We start from the raw sequence: 16,198 nt of genomic DNA on the forward strand, positions 1-16,198 counted from the left end.
GAAATAGGGGCTGAGGAGTCAGCTGAGGTAACCCACATACAGGCCTGAGTCATATCTCTGCAGCAAGCAGCCCAGGTCTGCTGTGAGTTACAGTGACAGTAGACAGGACAACAGCAGCCTCCTCCGTAATGCCAGCTCTCCCCTGTCAGGTCTGCAGCCTGAAGCTGTGTGCTCTCGGACTAAGCCCCACGGCTGCCTCCAGCAATATTGAAGAGCTGTCATAACCTGATACATTAGAAATCAATGTGTTGTAGCCTATTCATAGTTAAAGAGGGAAAGGATGCATTAAGATTCGCTCAAGGCTCCGAGTGTGTCTGCGTGCAGGACGGCTCAGTGCTCTGGGTGTGTTTATGTGTGGGGATTTGCACATATCGATCAACGATTGGCCTTTTTGTCGTTCGTATAATGACGACCTGTCATTATGAGTCCTGAAAAGGAAACACTGACCTGCTGCGAGGCCAGCCGGCTGCCGACATGCCACGGCCCTTTCATCCAGGAGACGCCCATTTGAGCTTGATGTCTCAGTCTCTCGGGGAGAAGTTAATGGGTTCGCCCCTTCCGTTCTCTCGTCCAGTTCCGTCGTCTTCCAAAAAGACCAACAAACAAAAGAAAAACAGTTTGAACAGCTCCCATACAGGCAGTGTGTGCTGCCTGTCTGCCTGCATTGCAATTCTGTCCACTGAGGTGTTAATACCATGACATCAATGTTTGTGTGTGTGGACAAAGCCAGGGCTGTCAGCAGTTCACCACCACTGGGACTGAAATGGGCCAAGTAGGGGAGCCATCATCGCTGGGCTTACAGCACCTTCCTCATCTACTGCATACACACATCAGCGGCTAATGTCCCACAACACACACACTTTCTGCCCAGATAGGTTTGGACAGAACAGCTGCAGGAGTGCAATGGTGCTTGTTCAAACAGCCCTATCGGAGTCAGAAGTGATTTCAGGCTCGCCATCGCGTCCCAGTCGCCTCCACTCTGACGGGATGATCACATTTAATGAGTTGAATGTTTTCCAGTGGCAGTCTATTCATTTCTGACATGAGAGATTGTGGTACACACTTTGATTGCATTATAAATGAATTGTGCTCCAGTACAAGGTTTGTGTGCTTTGAATTAATTTATCTGCAGCTGCATAGTACGCGTGGATAAATTAAGTCATTTTCAAACCGCACTATGGGTGTTGTAATGTTGTGCACAGGCATACTGCACAGAGGATCTGTCTTTTGGGAGTGTTCATCCTGAGGCTTGAAATGTGGCTCTGAAAAGTCACTTTTGCCAAAAAATATTGTCAAATATGCTGCGTGCAGTAGCGCTTCAGGGGTGGAGGTGGCGATAGCGCCACACAGAAGTGGTGTATTTAGCTAGACTAGAGAGAAGCACTGAGTGCCTTGAACATTTGGCTTCTTAGAGGTTTCCACAGATGTTTTTTATTACCATCACACTCTGATTGCCACTGGAATCCTTAAATGCTCCTAACATGGGGGTGGCCATCATGAATGCCCACAATCCTCTCTTGTAGGGAAGGAGCCTGATTGGTGTGGCAAGAAGGCTTGTATCAAGCAGATATACAGTAGTTGGGCTCCTCTTTATGCACAGGACCTGCTCTAGAAACTTGCCCAGGGCGATTGGTGGTAGCCGAGTGCTGGGACGCGCTGGGCTGAGGCCATACAGAATTTGTCCCCTGGAGAATCAGATAATAGCATCAATGTAAGTGCATGCTGCAGACATGAAGGCTTTGGCTGCTATCCCGGCTGCTAACACCACCTACCACCACACCAAATTCCACTCTCAATTTTAACGCACGAGACAACAGCGGAGAAGAACACCCGGAGCGATTGCCAGAGGTTGAGTTGTCATGAAAGCAAAATGACGACTGGTGTTTTCACTGCATGCCGGATTAATCAGAGCACACGAGGCCAAATTGCCTCCTAAGTTAACATAGGATCGGTTGCTGACAAGTGGAGTAGCATTAAAAGGATGTTTTTTAAATGGAGTCCGGTGCGGAGCTCACTCCACATAAAATGCATCGGGGTTACATTAAATCACTTCCAGCTAAGTTCATGGAGAAATGTGAGGGAGAAACAGCATCTGTGGTCTGCTTCAACTGAATATTTTCTGGTCTCAGCTAAAAACACAAAAAACACCAGATCTGTCAGCTCGTTAGCGTGTCGCTCACCACTGAGCCTGTTTGTTTGTGTGTGTGTGTAAATCTCAGAATGAATACAGATCTTCCCAGACTGACTCATGTTTGAGAACAGCGCCACCCAGAGGCCCCCACCAGCACAAGTATTTGGTTTTATTTTTGGCATTAAGAAAGGTTTTGTGTTTTTTAGGTTCGTGTTGTAAGATTAGAGGTGAAACACTGGACGATGACACGAATGTTCCAAGTTTGTCAAATCACACAAAACAGTCTTGTCTTTAATTGAAAATAATACGCTGATTTACAAAATTAAGGCCAATTAAGGCCAAAAGATCCTGCAACTACCTGTACTTTACATTTATCACTGATTCTATTCATCAGATGCTAATAATCTATGCTAGTATCAGGTTTTCTTGTGACATTTTGAACACAAGCTCAGTCCCGTTAAAATCGTGTGAGTTATACTTTCTAGAGAGGAGCAGAGGGCGAAGAGGGCAGTCGTTCTCGGTTTGGGACGGCTCAGTCAGAAATGCAGAATGAGAATTTTTGTTCTTGCTATGAAGGGTAATGAGCTGTACTCCCATTAAAGGAATGAGAATTTATTTCCCTTTTTTCATATTTTCCTTAGAAGAGATGAAAGCAGCTGATCATCAGGGAGAGCAGGGAGTTGGGTTCCTCTGCACAGAATCAATGCTTGTTTCCAGCTCATTCTCTGTAATGTTTTAATGAACGCGTGTCTGTGAATCAAAACTGCGAGCAGAGCATCTCTATCATGACTATATATACTCAGTCAGTAAAGCCATGAGAGCAACATACCTGTCACTGCAGCACCGCATGGCAATGTGATCCTGGCATGAGGCAACTGACAAAAGCCCAGCCTGGGAGCAGGAGCCCCTGCATTCTGCACCTCCCCCTGCCTGGCTCCAGCAAAGCCACGGCCCTTTGAAGCTCCTCTTCTGAGAGCCTCCCTGTTAAACATTTAACATTTAAAACTTGGGAGGGGGTGGGGATGGAGAGACATGTGTTCACGGTCGCCACATGCTCCCGCATCCCCACATCCACCAGACCCTCATAATCCTACCCACCCCCTGTTGCTTCATCCCCATTCCTCACTTTTGACCCATGCTGACAGAATGAGAGGCATCACAGAGGATCTCAATAATTCAACTGTACAAGTCCTCGGCCCCCGCTCTCATATCGCATGCTTTTGTTTGTGTGCCCCCACGAATGCGGCTGTGTGCAGACTACCAGGGTATTTTATTTGTTTTGTTATTCACTGCGATGCATGCCCAGCCGTGTGATTGAGGTGTCCATCTGTTTCAAGTAGGGCTGGCCTGAATTCTACAGGCTTGGAATATTTGCCCGTATTACCAAACAAATATTTGAATATTCCTTGTTAAACAGGAATTATGTGAATGTTTCATATTATGTAATAGTGCAGGGCATGACCTGTGGGACAATGAGGGGAAAAAAAAGAACTGTACCAACCCAACAGTTAATAAACTTTTGGGTAAAACCAAGACCAGACCAAAGACCTGAAGCCACAGTTTAAACTGGATTATATCTTGATGAAAGGGATTAGCTGCAGGCCTGCTGGAGATGCGTTACTGTTGGAACATTCGGAATCACCTGTTCTACAGATGGTTTTCTCCTTTCCTTCAATAGTGGCTATTTTAACTAAAAAAGCAGAATTCAAACACCAAACGTATTATGTGCATTTAGTCGATGTTCCCTCAGTGTTGCCTGACAGAGGAGAACACTGGTGGAACCATTTTTCCCTCGAATACTCTTCGATTTTGAATTTGTTTTCCAGCCCAGAACAGCGAAAGTGAGCCGAGATCATTACTGAAGCACAACCTGAGCTCTAAATATTTTGGGATCGTGTTTTTCTTTGGGCTCTCTGCAGTCTTCACTCAGTGGTTAGACTGAACAGGTGAGAACTGTGAGTTTTATGAACAGCTTTGGTGAGAAACACACCTGTTCTTTCCAGTGTGTTATGGCTGTTATTGTGAACTTGACACTCAGTTTGAAGCTGACCTTCCAGTTTCTTTTGGACCAATGACTGGTGATTTCTTCTATTCTTATCTGTTGCTCAGAGGTATCTTTACCTCTTTGTGCCCTTCCACTTCTCAGTCTGGTACCATTGTACAGCGTTTCTGTTCTCCATGTAGACAACTTAACTTTTTTTTGCAACCCTTTTATCCGGAGTAACTTCTATTTGTAAAAGAATACTTTCTTTATCTTAAAAGCATTAAAGACATTCAGAAATACAGAGCAGTCGTCTCAAGTTTGTGTCAAGCTTTTGAACAGTGTGATTTGTGATTCTTTACAGGTTAATAGCACCTCCATTCAGTACTGCTGTCATACAATGGCTGTGTTTACATTGTTTTATTCATAGAGATGAAAAGCCGTGGTCACGGCGAGCAGAACGTTTGCTTATTTGTGTATTTCTGACAAGGTTAAGACCAACGTGCTTCATCCTTTCCTCAGTATCAACTTTACTGCCATCAGAAACTTGCAGAAGAGAATTTAAACAGCCCAAACTGACCAATCACAAAGCTGTATATGTCCAAAGCTGCATTAGCTACGAGCTAGCTTCAGAGCTAAGGATCTACAATAACCCCTGAACTCACCTGTAGGTCCCCTCAGCCTGTCCAGTGTGATTATTAAATAGGGAACATCTCCAAATAGCGTGGTAGGCCATGCACAGAGACAAGTCCTTTAAACCACAGCCTCGCTGCGAGAGCACGCTAACGAAAGCTGCCAAGTGGCTAAATCCTCAAAGAACTGAGAATCTAGCCTTGATTGTTCAAGTGTCCTTTCCTGTTTTTTCCTCCCTGTAAATATCCAAAAAAGATGGACAGAATTGCTGCAGTCAGTGTGGAGCTTTGTGAGATCCCAGTACTGATGTGCTGGAAGACGAATGCAAACGCAATTTTGTTCAGCACTTTTTATTATTATGTCATTTGCATTAAAATACAGGTAGCTGAACCTCAACTGAAAAGTGATCCCAGTCCATTCCCGCTGTTATTTTTGCCCCTGAAGCCTGATTTACCTGTGTACTACATTAAATAATGTAGCACACAGTAATGACTTTGAGTGCTGTTTGCCAGGCAGGCAGTTTGCCCATCGGTTTGCCTGCATGCGGGTGCAACAACACTCTTTCCAGTCAAGTCTGCGGCTCTCCACTGAGCGATGATGTTTATTCCCGTTTAGCCAAAGGCAGTTGAGCAGCAGCTGAAGCGCTGATCACTAAATCCAAATCCCTCCGATACTTTCCGCAGTCATTATGTTGACAGGAACAGTTGCAGACGTCAATCCCCTCCACAGATTCAGCTTAAAAGCCAATACTGTTGTTGGATGTTGTCCTCAACTGTGAAGGACCTGCGGTGTTTACAGAATAACTGATGTATTTTGCTTGATGCGTTTCCGTCAGTGTAGTTCAGGCTGTGTAGTTGGCAGTCATTGACTTGTGTCTGACATCGCACAATAGGGGAGTTGAAATTGGAAGTAGACGTGTTGGTTGTTGTTGGTTTTATTTGTATTTTTTATCAAACTGTCAACACGGCGCTGAGAATTGCTGGATTTCTGCTCGTGTCATGTCAAATGAGTAGCTTGTTTTCTCCCACCGAAAAAAACCAAAAAAAAACGCTGTTGCTCTTAACCACAGACATAAAACTACAACGGCTGTTGAATTTGTCGTCTCTGTGTTCAAGGCTACAAAGCTGAAGGCCTCTTGAGCAACTATAAATATTGAAACCTCTCTGTTAACGTTTTACATATATATCTCATTGGAGCTTGAAATTGATTTGAAGTTGGCTGAAAGGAGACAAGCATTTTGAAAAGCAAGCCCAGGGGGGCGAGTAGTTGCAGTTTTTTTTGTGGGGGGCTGAGATTAACATTCTCCTAATGGAAGATTGATAAAAGCTCGTATCCGACTGAGCGCTATCTTTTTCTTCCCTCAGCGACTTCGAGATGCTCAGTCTTTCTAGGCACAGCAGTTTTTTGTCCTCTTCTTCGAACGAAGCTGAATGTCGACTGACGCGCTTCCTTCGGGCTTGTTTCACCTTAAATTCCCACTTTCGCCTCGCTTTACAGGTCGGGGAGTTTAAGTCATTAATTTTCATACAAACAACTTCACCGTGACGAAGAGACGCGGGGGACGCTCGCTCTCTCTTTCACCTCGCTGCGGCCACCTCTCCTCTTCTCCTTCCAGCGATTGCTGATCCAACATTATTAGACTGATTTGCGTCGTCCAGCGGTACTGTTTGTAATTAGCCATTAGCCGACAGAGGAAATGGAACGGATGAGGCTCTGTGGAGGCTTTTCACAGGCCCCGGGGTTGGGAAATGTTCTTGACGTCTAAATGCTGTCAGTTTGTTGCTCACTGTGTGCACTATTGGCCCTCTGTGACCAGGAATGAAGCCCCAGAACCTAAACTCAGGAGCTATATCAGCAAATAAAAGCCTCTGTGGTGCTCAAGATAAGACAATAACACGTCTCACTGTGTATTCTCCATGATTTACTGCTCTGCAACTTTGATGTTTCGGTGAATGTTGGAAAGTGGATGTGCAGAGGTGGAATGAGACGCCGCAAAAGCATATCAGTTCATGAAAAAAATCATGTCAGGATGAATGAGAAGTCATGACATTTAAGTCGGGCTATGCTCGAGTTGAGTTAGTCTGTGACGTGTTGTCCAAATATAGTTGATCCAAATGGGCACACTGGAAGGTGAGGGGAAAATGTTGGATGGTGAGAGGTGTCCGAAGCTAATCAGCCATCAGACAAGCACTTCTGAAGAAACATTCTGTTCGCCTAACACGTGACTTCAGATATATTGTCTAATGTTACTGTAATGCTTTTGCATTTTACAGAATCGGCAAACATCCTCATCTTTACCCGCCATCTGTGGTGCGGAATCCAAAATGCTTTCACACGTTGCGTCTTCAGCTCAGCTCTGTGCATTTCTTTCATTTTGCTGAACGCAGAGAGCGACAGAAGCCTAGACAACCAGCGGGACATGCAATAGGTCAGAGTGAGCTTCACAAACGCCCCCCCGGTGGCGTGCTCATAATCCCTTCGAATTCCCGTAGATCATTGCAGATGGAATGTGAAATTTTTCCTCACTTTGCAGAAAGATTAAAAAATGATTAAAAAGTGACACTGCTGAGTGTTTTTCCTCCCTCCTTGTGTTGATGCTACTGACAAGCAGTGCATGTTTACTGCTGCATGTGAAGAAGGATCAGTGCTCCACAATAGATCCCGGCCTGCCATGAAGTTATACCCCAAGAGCAGAGACTTTTCTGGTGCAGGAACGGTAACTTAAAGTTCCTCCACCTTAAATGCAGGTGATGTTCTGTACTTCCTGACGATGGTCCTGCAGTTGAGAAGTGTTACATTACTCTCTTCCTCTCTCCTCCAGCTGGCCATGACTCACCCCAGTCACCACCTCAACTTCGGCATGAATCCCGATCACGCCCGCAACTCCCTGTCCAACTGCGGCATCCGCCAGCCCAAGTACGGAGACCGTAAGGTCCACCACATGTACATGAGGAAGAAGGGTGAGTAGTTTTGGCCCCTGTATCCTCTTCTCTCGCTGTCAAATGACCACTCTGTCTGCCGCTCACCTCTCCACCCTGGGGGTTTGTTTTCAGGAATCAACACATTGATTAACATCATGTCTCGTCTGGGGCAGGATGACCCCTCCCCCTCAAGGTAGGCTGCCTGCAGGCACGTATCTGTTCATGCTATCGCTGACCACAGGAGCAATCAAAGGGACGATTCTTGTGATTAATATACCCGGCAGGCCTGCTGACAAGAAAATTAACTCTAACTGTGAAAGGAAGGGATGTCTCAGGGGAAACGAAATGAGCTAATTTTAAGGGCAAAGACTGCTTATTATTGAATGCGAGCTGCTGTTATTCTCAGAGCGCTGATCAGGTGAGCAGCTGTGTGAGAGCGTGTTAGCCTGAAGTGTGTCTCTCCCGCTACTTCTTCAACTGTCGTCACATCTCCACCTTTTCCTCCCGTCTCCTCCCCCTCACCCCGTCTCCTCCCCGCCCGCAGGATCAATCACAACGAGAGACTGGAGTTCCTGGGCGATGCTGTTGTCGAGTTCCTCACCAGGTGAGAAGGCGCTCGCACATCTTTGATAGACGCAACCGCTAATTGAACCCGACTACAACACTACCCCCCCCTCGTTTCTATCTCACCCTCTCCCTCCATTTCTCCCCTCATTGTCTCCATCTATCCCTGCCTGTCACCACCGCACTCCTCTCCGTACTTTCCACTCATTCAAGACAGTGATTTACTGGTAATTGGTAATTTTTCTCCCCCCTACCCTTTTTTTAACGGCCTGAAATTCTCCATGACAACTCGCAATTAGCTGTCTGGAATAGCTGTCTGGAATGCTGACTGTGTTATTGACTCCCAGGTGAGTGCGGACGTTGCAGCCCGGCACTTACCTAAGCGCAGTACTAATTATATGTGGCTATTATTAATCTCGCACACTACCCAAGCAAGGAAGTTCCCACCTACGTACCTGCTGGACCTCTACATCCTCCTCTGAGTGGATGTTACTTGGAGAAAATACAAGACTCTCTAATACTCACATAGGTTGCATAAAGGAAGAATAGATTTTTTTTATCTGTCTTCCATTTGCCCAACAGCATAAGTTCTGCTACCAAAATCAAATTCGCAACCCTCGATGCTAACACTTCCACAACAGTGAACATTCAGGAGCAGGATTAAACCTTAATGGGAACTGACACTGGGTTACACAGGACACTGCTTCAGCTCCTTATGCAGCAAGAGCAGTGTTACAAAGAAGGTGGTTAGCCTCTGTTTCTCTGGATATCTCTGGGCATGTTTAGCCACTTTCCCTCCTTCTTCCCCCTCTTCCTCTGCCTTCCTTCTTTGATTGTTAGCGTCTGACGAGACATGCTTGGCCTACGCTCTGGCCCCCTGAATTATTTATCAGCCTCTTGTCCAGTTAAATGGGTACAGCGGATCCAGCCAACCGCCTTGTGCACCTCCAGTGCACGCTGCCCTCGGAGGCTATCTGCCTCTGCTGTCCGGCCAACAGAATATTTTGCACATTTGAATAGGCCTAACACAGGGAGTCGCTGTCGAACAGAGGGGGGTCATGGGATTATTTTTTAAAAAAGGTTAGCAGATGATGTAAAAAAAAAAAAGTAAAAACGCATTACATATATAGAAGCTTTTTCCCTTCATGCCATGAAATGGCTTAGATGTTACCCCACACCTGACCAATGAATGTCCAAATATACCCCTGCCTGTATCTCCACCCGCCTCTCCGCCACTCGCCTGCAGCGCCATCGTACCTGCTCACCTTCGACTCGTCAAACACACAAGCGATGCGGAAAACTTCTCCCACGACATGCTGGCTGCTTATTTCGCTCATGATATGTCTTATAATCGTAATATATAAAAGACACCATATGGGCGTGTTAACAAGGTTGAAGCTTTGATTTTCATTGGAGGGGGGTCTTTAAATTAGTAATGGATTTTTTTAGCCATAAAGTTTAAGAATCACTGCTACAGATGAGTCTCTGAGCCACAAGAGTTTTTATGTTCGCTTAATAACCCTGTGATGTACTGTACGCCACCGGGGTCGATAGTTCACTGCATCAACGTTTTTGAAGGCCGTTTTCGTCCAGAATCAGCTTTTTCTTGTGTGTCAGTCTGCTTCTGATTAATAAACTGAGGTTCAAACATGATGTTTTCTGTAGCTGAGCAGCGCCGTGGAAGCTCCGCTAGCTGGTCTCTGTGACTGACACTTTTGCCAGCAATTCAAATGTCTCCGGTCTAATTATTTTTCATTACGCTAAGTGGTTTTTATTAATTCCAAGTGCTTTGTTTTCACACTAAGATCACAGTACCCTAACAAATAGACCTCTCGTGAATTTGGAAAACAGAACGCCACCTGCTTTCCCTCCCTTTGCATTGATTAGAAATGACTGAATTAAATGGCCTGTTTTAATTCAAATGAAATCAAATGATACGCTGTGGTTAGGGAGACGCTGGACCGTAATGAAAATGGAACCTGCTCGCCCGGAACCCAGCTGTGGAACTACTGAAGCGTCTGCGGCCATTTCTGGTTTCCAGCACAGACCTGGAAAGGCTGGAAATGTCTAAAAAATTAATTAGGTGGTCTTGGAAAAGTGTGGTAAATGCAGGACGAGGCAGCATGAAAGAAATCTGCTGTTGTTCTGACTTTCAGTAGATTTTGCGAAGGCCAGATTTTTCTGCCACTTTTACTCTTGTTTTTTAAACAACTCCTCTTTGTGTTCAGACAGGACGTGGAGGCTCTGGGGAAAAAAAAGCACGTCATATTCTCCGGCTCTAAATCTGAGATGCTGTTCCGACCTGTTTTTATTCCTCTGTCCGCAGCGTCCACTTGTACTACCTTTTCCCCAGCTTGGAGGAGGGCGGCCTGGCCACCTACAGAACAGCCATCGTACAGAACCAGCACTTAGCCATGCTAGCCAAGGTAAGCTCACCTCCTCCAGCTCATAACAAGTCCTCCGTCTGCAGGTCAGAACAGTGAAAGGTCTGCGAACTGACAGGAGAACATGTTTGAGACAGCGTTATTGTTTTCTGTCTTGCCATTATGACTTCACTTCTTTCTAAGGGGGCGCTGGGGAAAAGAGTAATTTTGTCTTTCTGCCATCCCCTACCCTTTTTTTTGCCCCCTCAGGTTTGTAATTGGAGTTAAAAGGTTGTTGTGTTGGAGGACTAGACTAGTGCGGCTGGGGTCCCTGTGGGCCCCTAGAGGTCTTCCTGAAACACTCTCCAGTTCCTGTTATCGCTAGCTCCCCTTGCTTCCCTCCTTCTCCTACTCGCTGGCAGCGTCGTACAGCCAAGCCTCACTCGCTGGCACGTTTGTAAAGAACACAACAATAATCGTCCCGTGATGTGGAGAAAGCAATTAAAAACTTCAATCTTTCATGTTGCTCCCTGCTGAATACAAAGATGCAGCCGCCCGAATCTGCATTAGTGCTGTGTAGCAGTTTGGCTTGTTTCAATTTGCCGCTCGCGGTAAAGTGAGTGTGATACAGCGTTCGACGTTGCCAAGTTGTTTACCAGGCTCCTCTAAAGCCGTCTGCTCAAGAACACTCGCAATTATCTTTCAAAAAATATCTTCAGCGAGCGACGGCGCAATCCGCCACTTCACTTGGACGGCTTAAAAGTCAGAACGGTTTCCCTCTGAGTTGGAGTATTTATGAATTGTGGTTTAATTTGTGTGTGCAATCACGGGGGGTGGGATACCACCAACAGTTATCAGCCGTAATTAAATAGCACCCTGACTGTTTTTTGCCCGGTATTTGTCTGTGGTGCACTGCCAGTAAAGTCAAGTTGGGCTACTTTCGACTTGGCTCGGAGAAATAGTTGCAGAAAAGTTTTGCTGACCCGCACTCCCTCACATCACAACGCTTATTTAGACTAAATGCAAACGAGGCGTTTTCTTTTCTATATTGTTATTATTTGATTGTATTTTTTTTATGATGTCCTGCTTAATTCTCACACGGTTTTATCAAACCTACAAGCTGACCAGTGCGAGCAGCTCCACTGGAAGCTCGCTTCCTTCTTCAGGAGCAGCTCAGTCGTAGCTGCTGGGTCAGTTACAGCAGTTACAGAGTTTTTCTTGTGTATTTGTGCTGCTCAGTTATGACAAATTGTCTCAATGGGCTTTACAGACCCGCATCAGCAGTTGTTGCTGGACCAGCCCGTCTTCCGCAGCAAGAAAACTCGCGGCATATTAAAAATGGAGAAACGTTACAAAAAAAGAGGAGATAAATACACAAACAAACACTTTATTAATCCCATTGGGAAATTACAGTGTTAGAGCTGCTAAGTCACATAAATCATGAAACAAATGACACAAGTACAGTTGAGGAGGAATTTAATGATAAAACAACTGGAAAAAAATAAAGAATAGACCCAGAACTAAAAGTTAGGACCGTGCTGAACGAACACTGTACCACGACGGTGCTCAGTAATATGCTGTTGCCTCGTTGCTATTGTACTTTTGAGTTTAATTGCTCTGTGTAGTTTCTGTCTTTTTATATTCTTATTTTTTTTCTATACTTTTTAATGATTTAATTGTTAAGTTTTCTATTTATCTGCTCTTTTTTCTGTCCTGCTGCTGCTGTAACACTCCAACTTCCCCTCAATCAATAACACATATTAGCACTACATATTTAATCTCTTTATCACTATAAAGCACTTATTAATGCTTTATTCTGCATGACCATATTCTACAACTCCCATTAATTGAGTGTTCCCTCAATAACCTCCGAATTACAACTTATTGATAGTAAGTAAGGAAGTTGTTGTACTTGAATTATAATCTTAATAGCCCAAAACCCCAGAATAAGGCTTTAATAAGTGTCTTATAATCACTATTAAAGAGCCAATATGATACTAATTTGCAAGCTAATATATGTATAATATGTGACCATCTTATATTATCTACTGTACAGAAATGCACCAGATGTAATGTGTATAGTTTAATATGCGATAAATGGTGTACATTCAGTATATTTGTACATATAATACAGGTACAGGTATGTTAAATACAGGTATATCATAATAATACAGGGATATGAGGTAGCATAGGATCACAGACATAAATAGGACATTAGACATTGTTATCAGAATAATACATATTTATGAGGTCAATAATAGCCTTATAGTAACTTCCAGTGTATTAAATTCAGTATCAATTCTTTTCAATGTCACTGAGTTGTACAATGAAGCTTAAGGTCTGCTTCTGTTATAAACTAATGTATGTCATTATAAAAAGTGGTTTACCAGTGAAAGAGCTCACTACTTTTCAGACAGAATGAAGGTCACCACTGTACTATTTCACAATTTATCAAGGGATTATCTGGCGTCTGTGTGAGTGTGTGTGTGTGCGCGCCAGTGTAATTTTGTGCATGTGTGTGTGGACATTTTCCTCCTGTGTCGGCTTAGTGCATCATGCCACAGCTGGACAACACATGGGCACATCTGTCAGTGCCATGAAGTAGAACCTTTTCCAGCAAGGACAGGCAATCTTTTTCATTTCCCTCGAGTTTTTTTGGCCCCCTTTTTTCCCTTGTTTTCCCCACGGAGAGCCTATGAAAATGTGCAATACCAAAAAATGCTATTACTTTTTCAAGAGGCTATTACCGAGGAATCGGTGGCAGCGCGCTGATATGAATGTGTTTGTCTTTTACAGAAACTGGAGTTGGATCGCTTCATGCTCTACGCTCACGGACCTGATCTGTGCCGGGAGTCGGACCTGCGGCACGCCATGGCCAACTGCTTCGAGGCTCTTATCGGTGAGATTCCCACGGGATAGGAGCTGGGATGGTGGTTGCGCAGGAGATCAAAAAAGAGCCATTTTGATCTAAATGTGAAAATCTATTGCTGAAAAGATAGATTTTCATTTGCAAATAAGTCTCTCTGCTCTTTGGAAACACAACACAAAAATTAGTAGAAGGTTTATTACTCCAGTTTTAGTGGAGCTGCTTTGCTGGACTCACTGTATTGTAAGTATTTTTATCAGCAGTGCTTCTGTGCATAAATGTGTTTAATTCAGCTGCTAACCTCATGTGCCTTCCACTCTAAATTCAGATCTTTTAATAGTTGACTTCAGCTTGGTGTGTGTGTTAAGCTGTGTAAATAGCTGCAGTGGATCTCCCATTAGGGCCTGGAAACATTACACAGCTTTATTGATCTCAGGAGATGTGGTTTGACCTCTGGCTGGACAGGCAATCCCCAGAGCGCCGCTCTCCTGTACCCACACCAAACACATACACAAGCTTGCTATTCATCTCGCGGGCAGTTCAGTGATGGAGTTTGTGCAGTGATTAGGACCCCGTGCTGGAAACCCACACACACACGTACAAAGAAAAATGTTTCCGCGTGGACCGTCTTCCTCTCTCCATGCAGCCCCATGGGCAGCGCTAAGCTAGCAGAGCCTCACTCCTGGAGAGCTGCAGAGTCGGCAGCTTTGCTCATCTTATCGCCATCTTGATTGAACCGGTTCAGCCATCTCTGCGCTCCCCTGATGATAGATACAGAAAGTGGGTGGCTTTAAAGAGATCTCCGTCGCTTCCCTCCCCCTGCACCAAAACAGCGGCGCGCGACGAACGGCGGGGAAAGTGCTGACTGGCACCACGGCCCCCTGACGGCCCCGGGGCCCCGTTCTTGTTACGGGTTCATTATCGGCAGAGACGGAGTCATAATCTATTCTGTCCCGTGGCTGTCGCCGCCTCATTGCTGCGCACATCCGAGCGAGGCGGCGAGGCCACGACACTGGGTGCCTCCCTCTTTTCCCCCCTCCTCTCCCCGCTCCCCTCTTCTAACTCAAATTTCAACTTAATAAAAGTGATGAATAAACAGGGCTGCTGTTAGAGAGAAACCTGTGAGCAAACCGCTGTCAGAGAGCACCCCGTGGTGATGGGTTTTGGATTGCTAACTCAAAAATACCACCCTCCCCCCTTCGCCGCAGACACACACGCTGAGGGGCAAAACATGCTCGCGTACACACAGATTGAAGACGCACAAAGCCGCTCGCATTGAGAGCGCCGTCTGATGTTGCCTCTCTTCTTTCGCTGAGACTTTTGTCATCTTCATTTCAGTTTTTTTTTTTAGCTCAAACGCCTCCTTTAAGACCTTGTCGTTGAGCAGTCTATCTGTCTCCACCCTCCCCTGTCTCTGACTTACTCTTTATGCTCCTTTGCGTTCCTCCATCTCTCTCTGTTCCCCCCTGTGATCTAGAGTTTGGGTGTTATTAGGTGAAAGATGTGCCACGCAGATGATGAGTCATCCTGTCACTCTGTCATATCACCCTCTCCTCCTCCTCCTCCTCCTCCTCGCCCTCCAGCCCTCAAAACTCTCTCCCCGCACAGAGCGTTTCCACCTCACCAGACAAACTCGTATCGCTCTCACGTGCCGTCGGATGGTACGAGGGGGCATACAAATGCTGTCATTTCATCCTCGCGCGGGCCTCTCCGTCTGACAGAGACGTCAAACCACCACTTTCCCAAAAGCAGCAGGCACCACATCAACAGACGTACACTTTTTGCAAATGTGTCGCTGCCTTGTTGTCTGAAGGTACCATCTTTTTTTTTTCCTATTTTAACACGCTTTTTTTCCCTTTAGCGTGCACACGCGTAGAATTCAAATGCGTCTCCCTCTGAAAGCTGTGATGAAATATGACATCCTCATAATATTTCCAAGGCCCTGGCAGATAGCTTTAACGGCTTACTATGCATGTTTTCTGACCTTTGTTTTATTTGTTTCTTTGCCACAGTGACCGTTGAACCTGGGCTTTGTTGGAAATGGCAGATAATCTCCTGCTTTGCATGGGCAAAGCTTTCCCTCCACCGAGTCGAGAATGTGTCTATCTCCTAACCCTGAGGCAGGGCCATTCTCTTGCTCAAGACAGAGAGAGAAAGAAAGGGAGAGAGCTGGGGAGAGAGAGGGAGAATGGAGGGAGAGTGGTAGAGGATTGGAAAGCAAAGGCATCTGCAATGCAAATGGGTGCCCTGCAACCCTGAATAATTCAAAGTGTTGAATGGAAATCTTGCTTTTCTGATCCCCTGTCATTAACTTCTGCCGGAGTGGGCCATTCTCATTTGGGCTCTTTTGGCCTGCGCACCTCCCATTCTGTAACACCATCCCCCTCCACCCCCCCACCCACCTTCTCCGCCTGTACTTTTGCTCTTGCCCACTTTACCTCTCCGTCTTCAGAAACCACTTTTCTCCCTCTGCTTATTCATAGAAACTCTGCACGCCTGTTGCCCTCCCGTTTCCCTCTCAGGTCCTCTTCACTGATAAGCCACGTCGCTTCCTTCCTACCGAACTGTTTGAAAAGAATTGAGAGGAGAAGAAAAGAGGCCCCACTCTGTTTTTATGGCCCTAATTTCCTTGTACAGTTGATCTGTGGATTATACGCTGCCAGCAGCCATGGGGGATACAGATGGTGAACCTTTGTGAGGGCCCTCTCTAAGCTCTTCCTATTAAAAGAACGGAGAGAA

General features: G+C 45.5%; 1 protein-coding gene across 2 annotated transcripts in view; it reads left to right on the forward strand.

The window, feature by feature from the left end:
* The window catches only part of drosha (drosha ribonuclease III), an 85,404-nt gene that overhangs the window by 31,285 nt on the left and 37,921 nt on the right, over positions 1–16,198 (forward strand). For both annotated transcript variants that reach the window (XM_041961283.1, XM_041961284.1), the window contains exons 18-22: positions 7,567–7,705; positions 7,799–7,859; positions 8,211–8,270; positions 10,557–10,656; positions 13,390–13,492. In XM_041961283.1, coding sequence (XP_041817217.1) covers positions 7,567–7,705; positions 7,799–7,859; positions 8,211–8,270; positions 10,557–10,656; positions 13,390–13,492 — 463 coding nt within the window. The remainder of the gene's footprint in view (positions 1–7,566; positions 7,706–7,798; positions 7,860–8,210; positions 8,271–10,556; positions 10,657–13,389; positions 13,493–16,198) is intronic.

The sequence above is a fragment of the Chelmon rostratus genome, chromosome 20, assembly GCF_017976325.1.
Source record: "Chelmon rostratus isolate fCheRos1 chromosome 20, fCheRos1.pri, whole genome shotgun sequence".
NCBI lineage: Eukaryota > Metazoa > Chordata > Actinopteri > Chaetodontiformes > Chaetodontidae > Chelmon > Chelmon rostratus.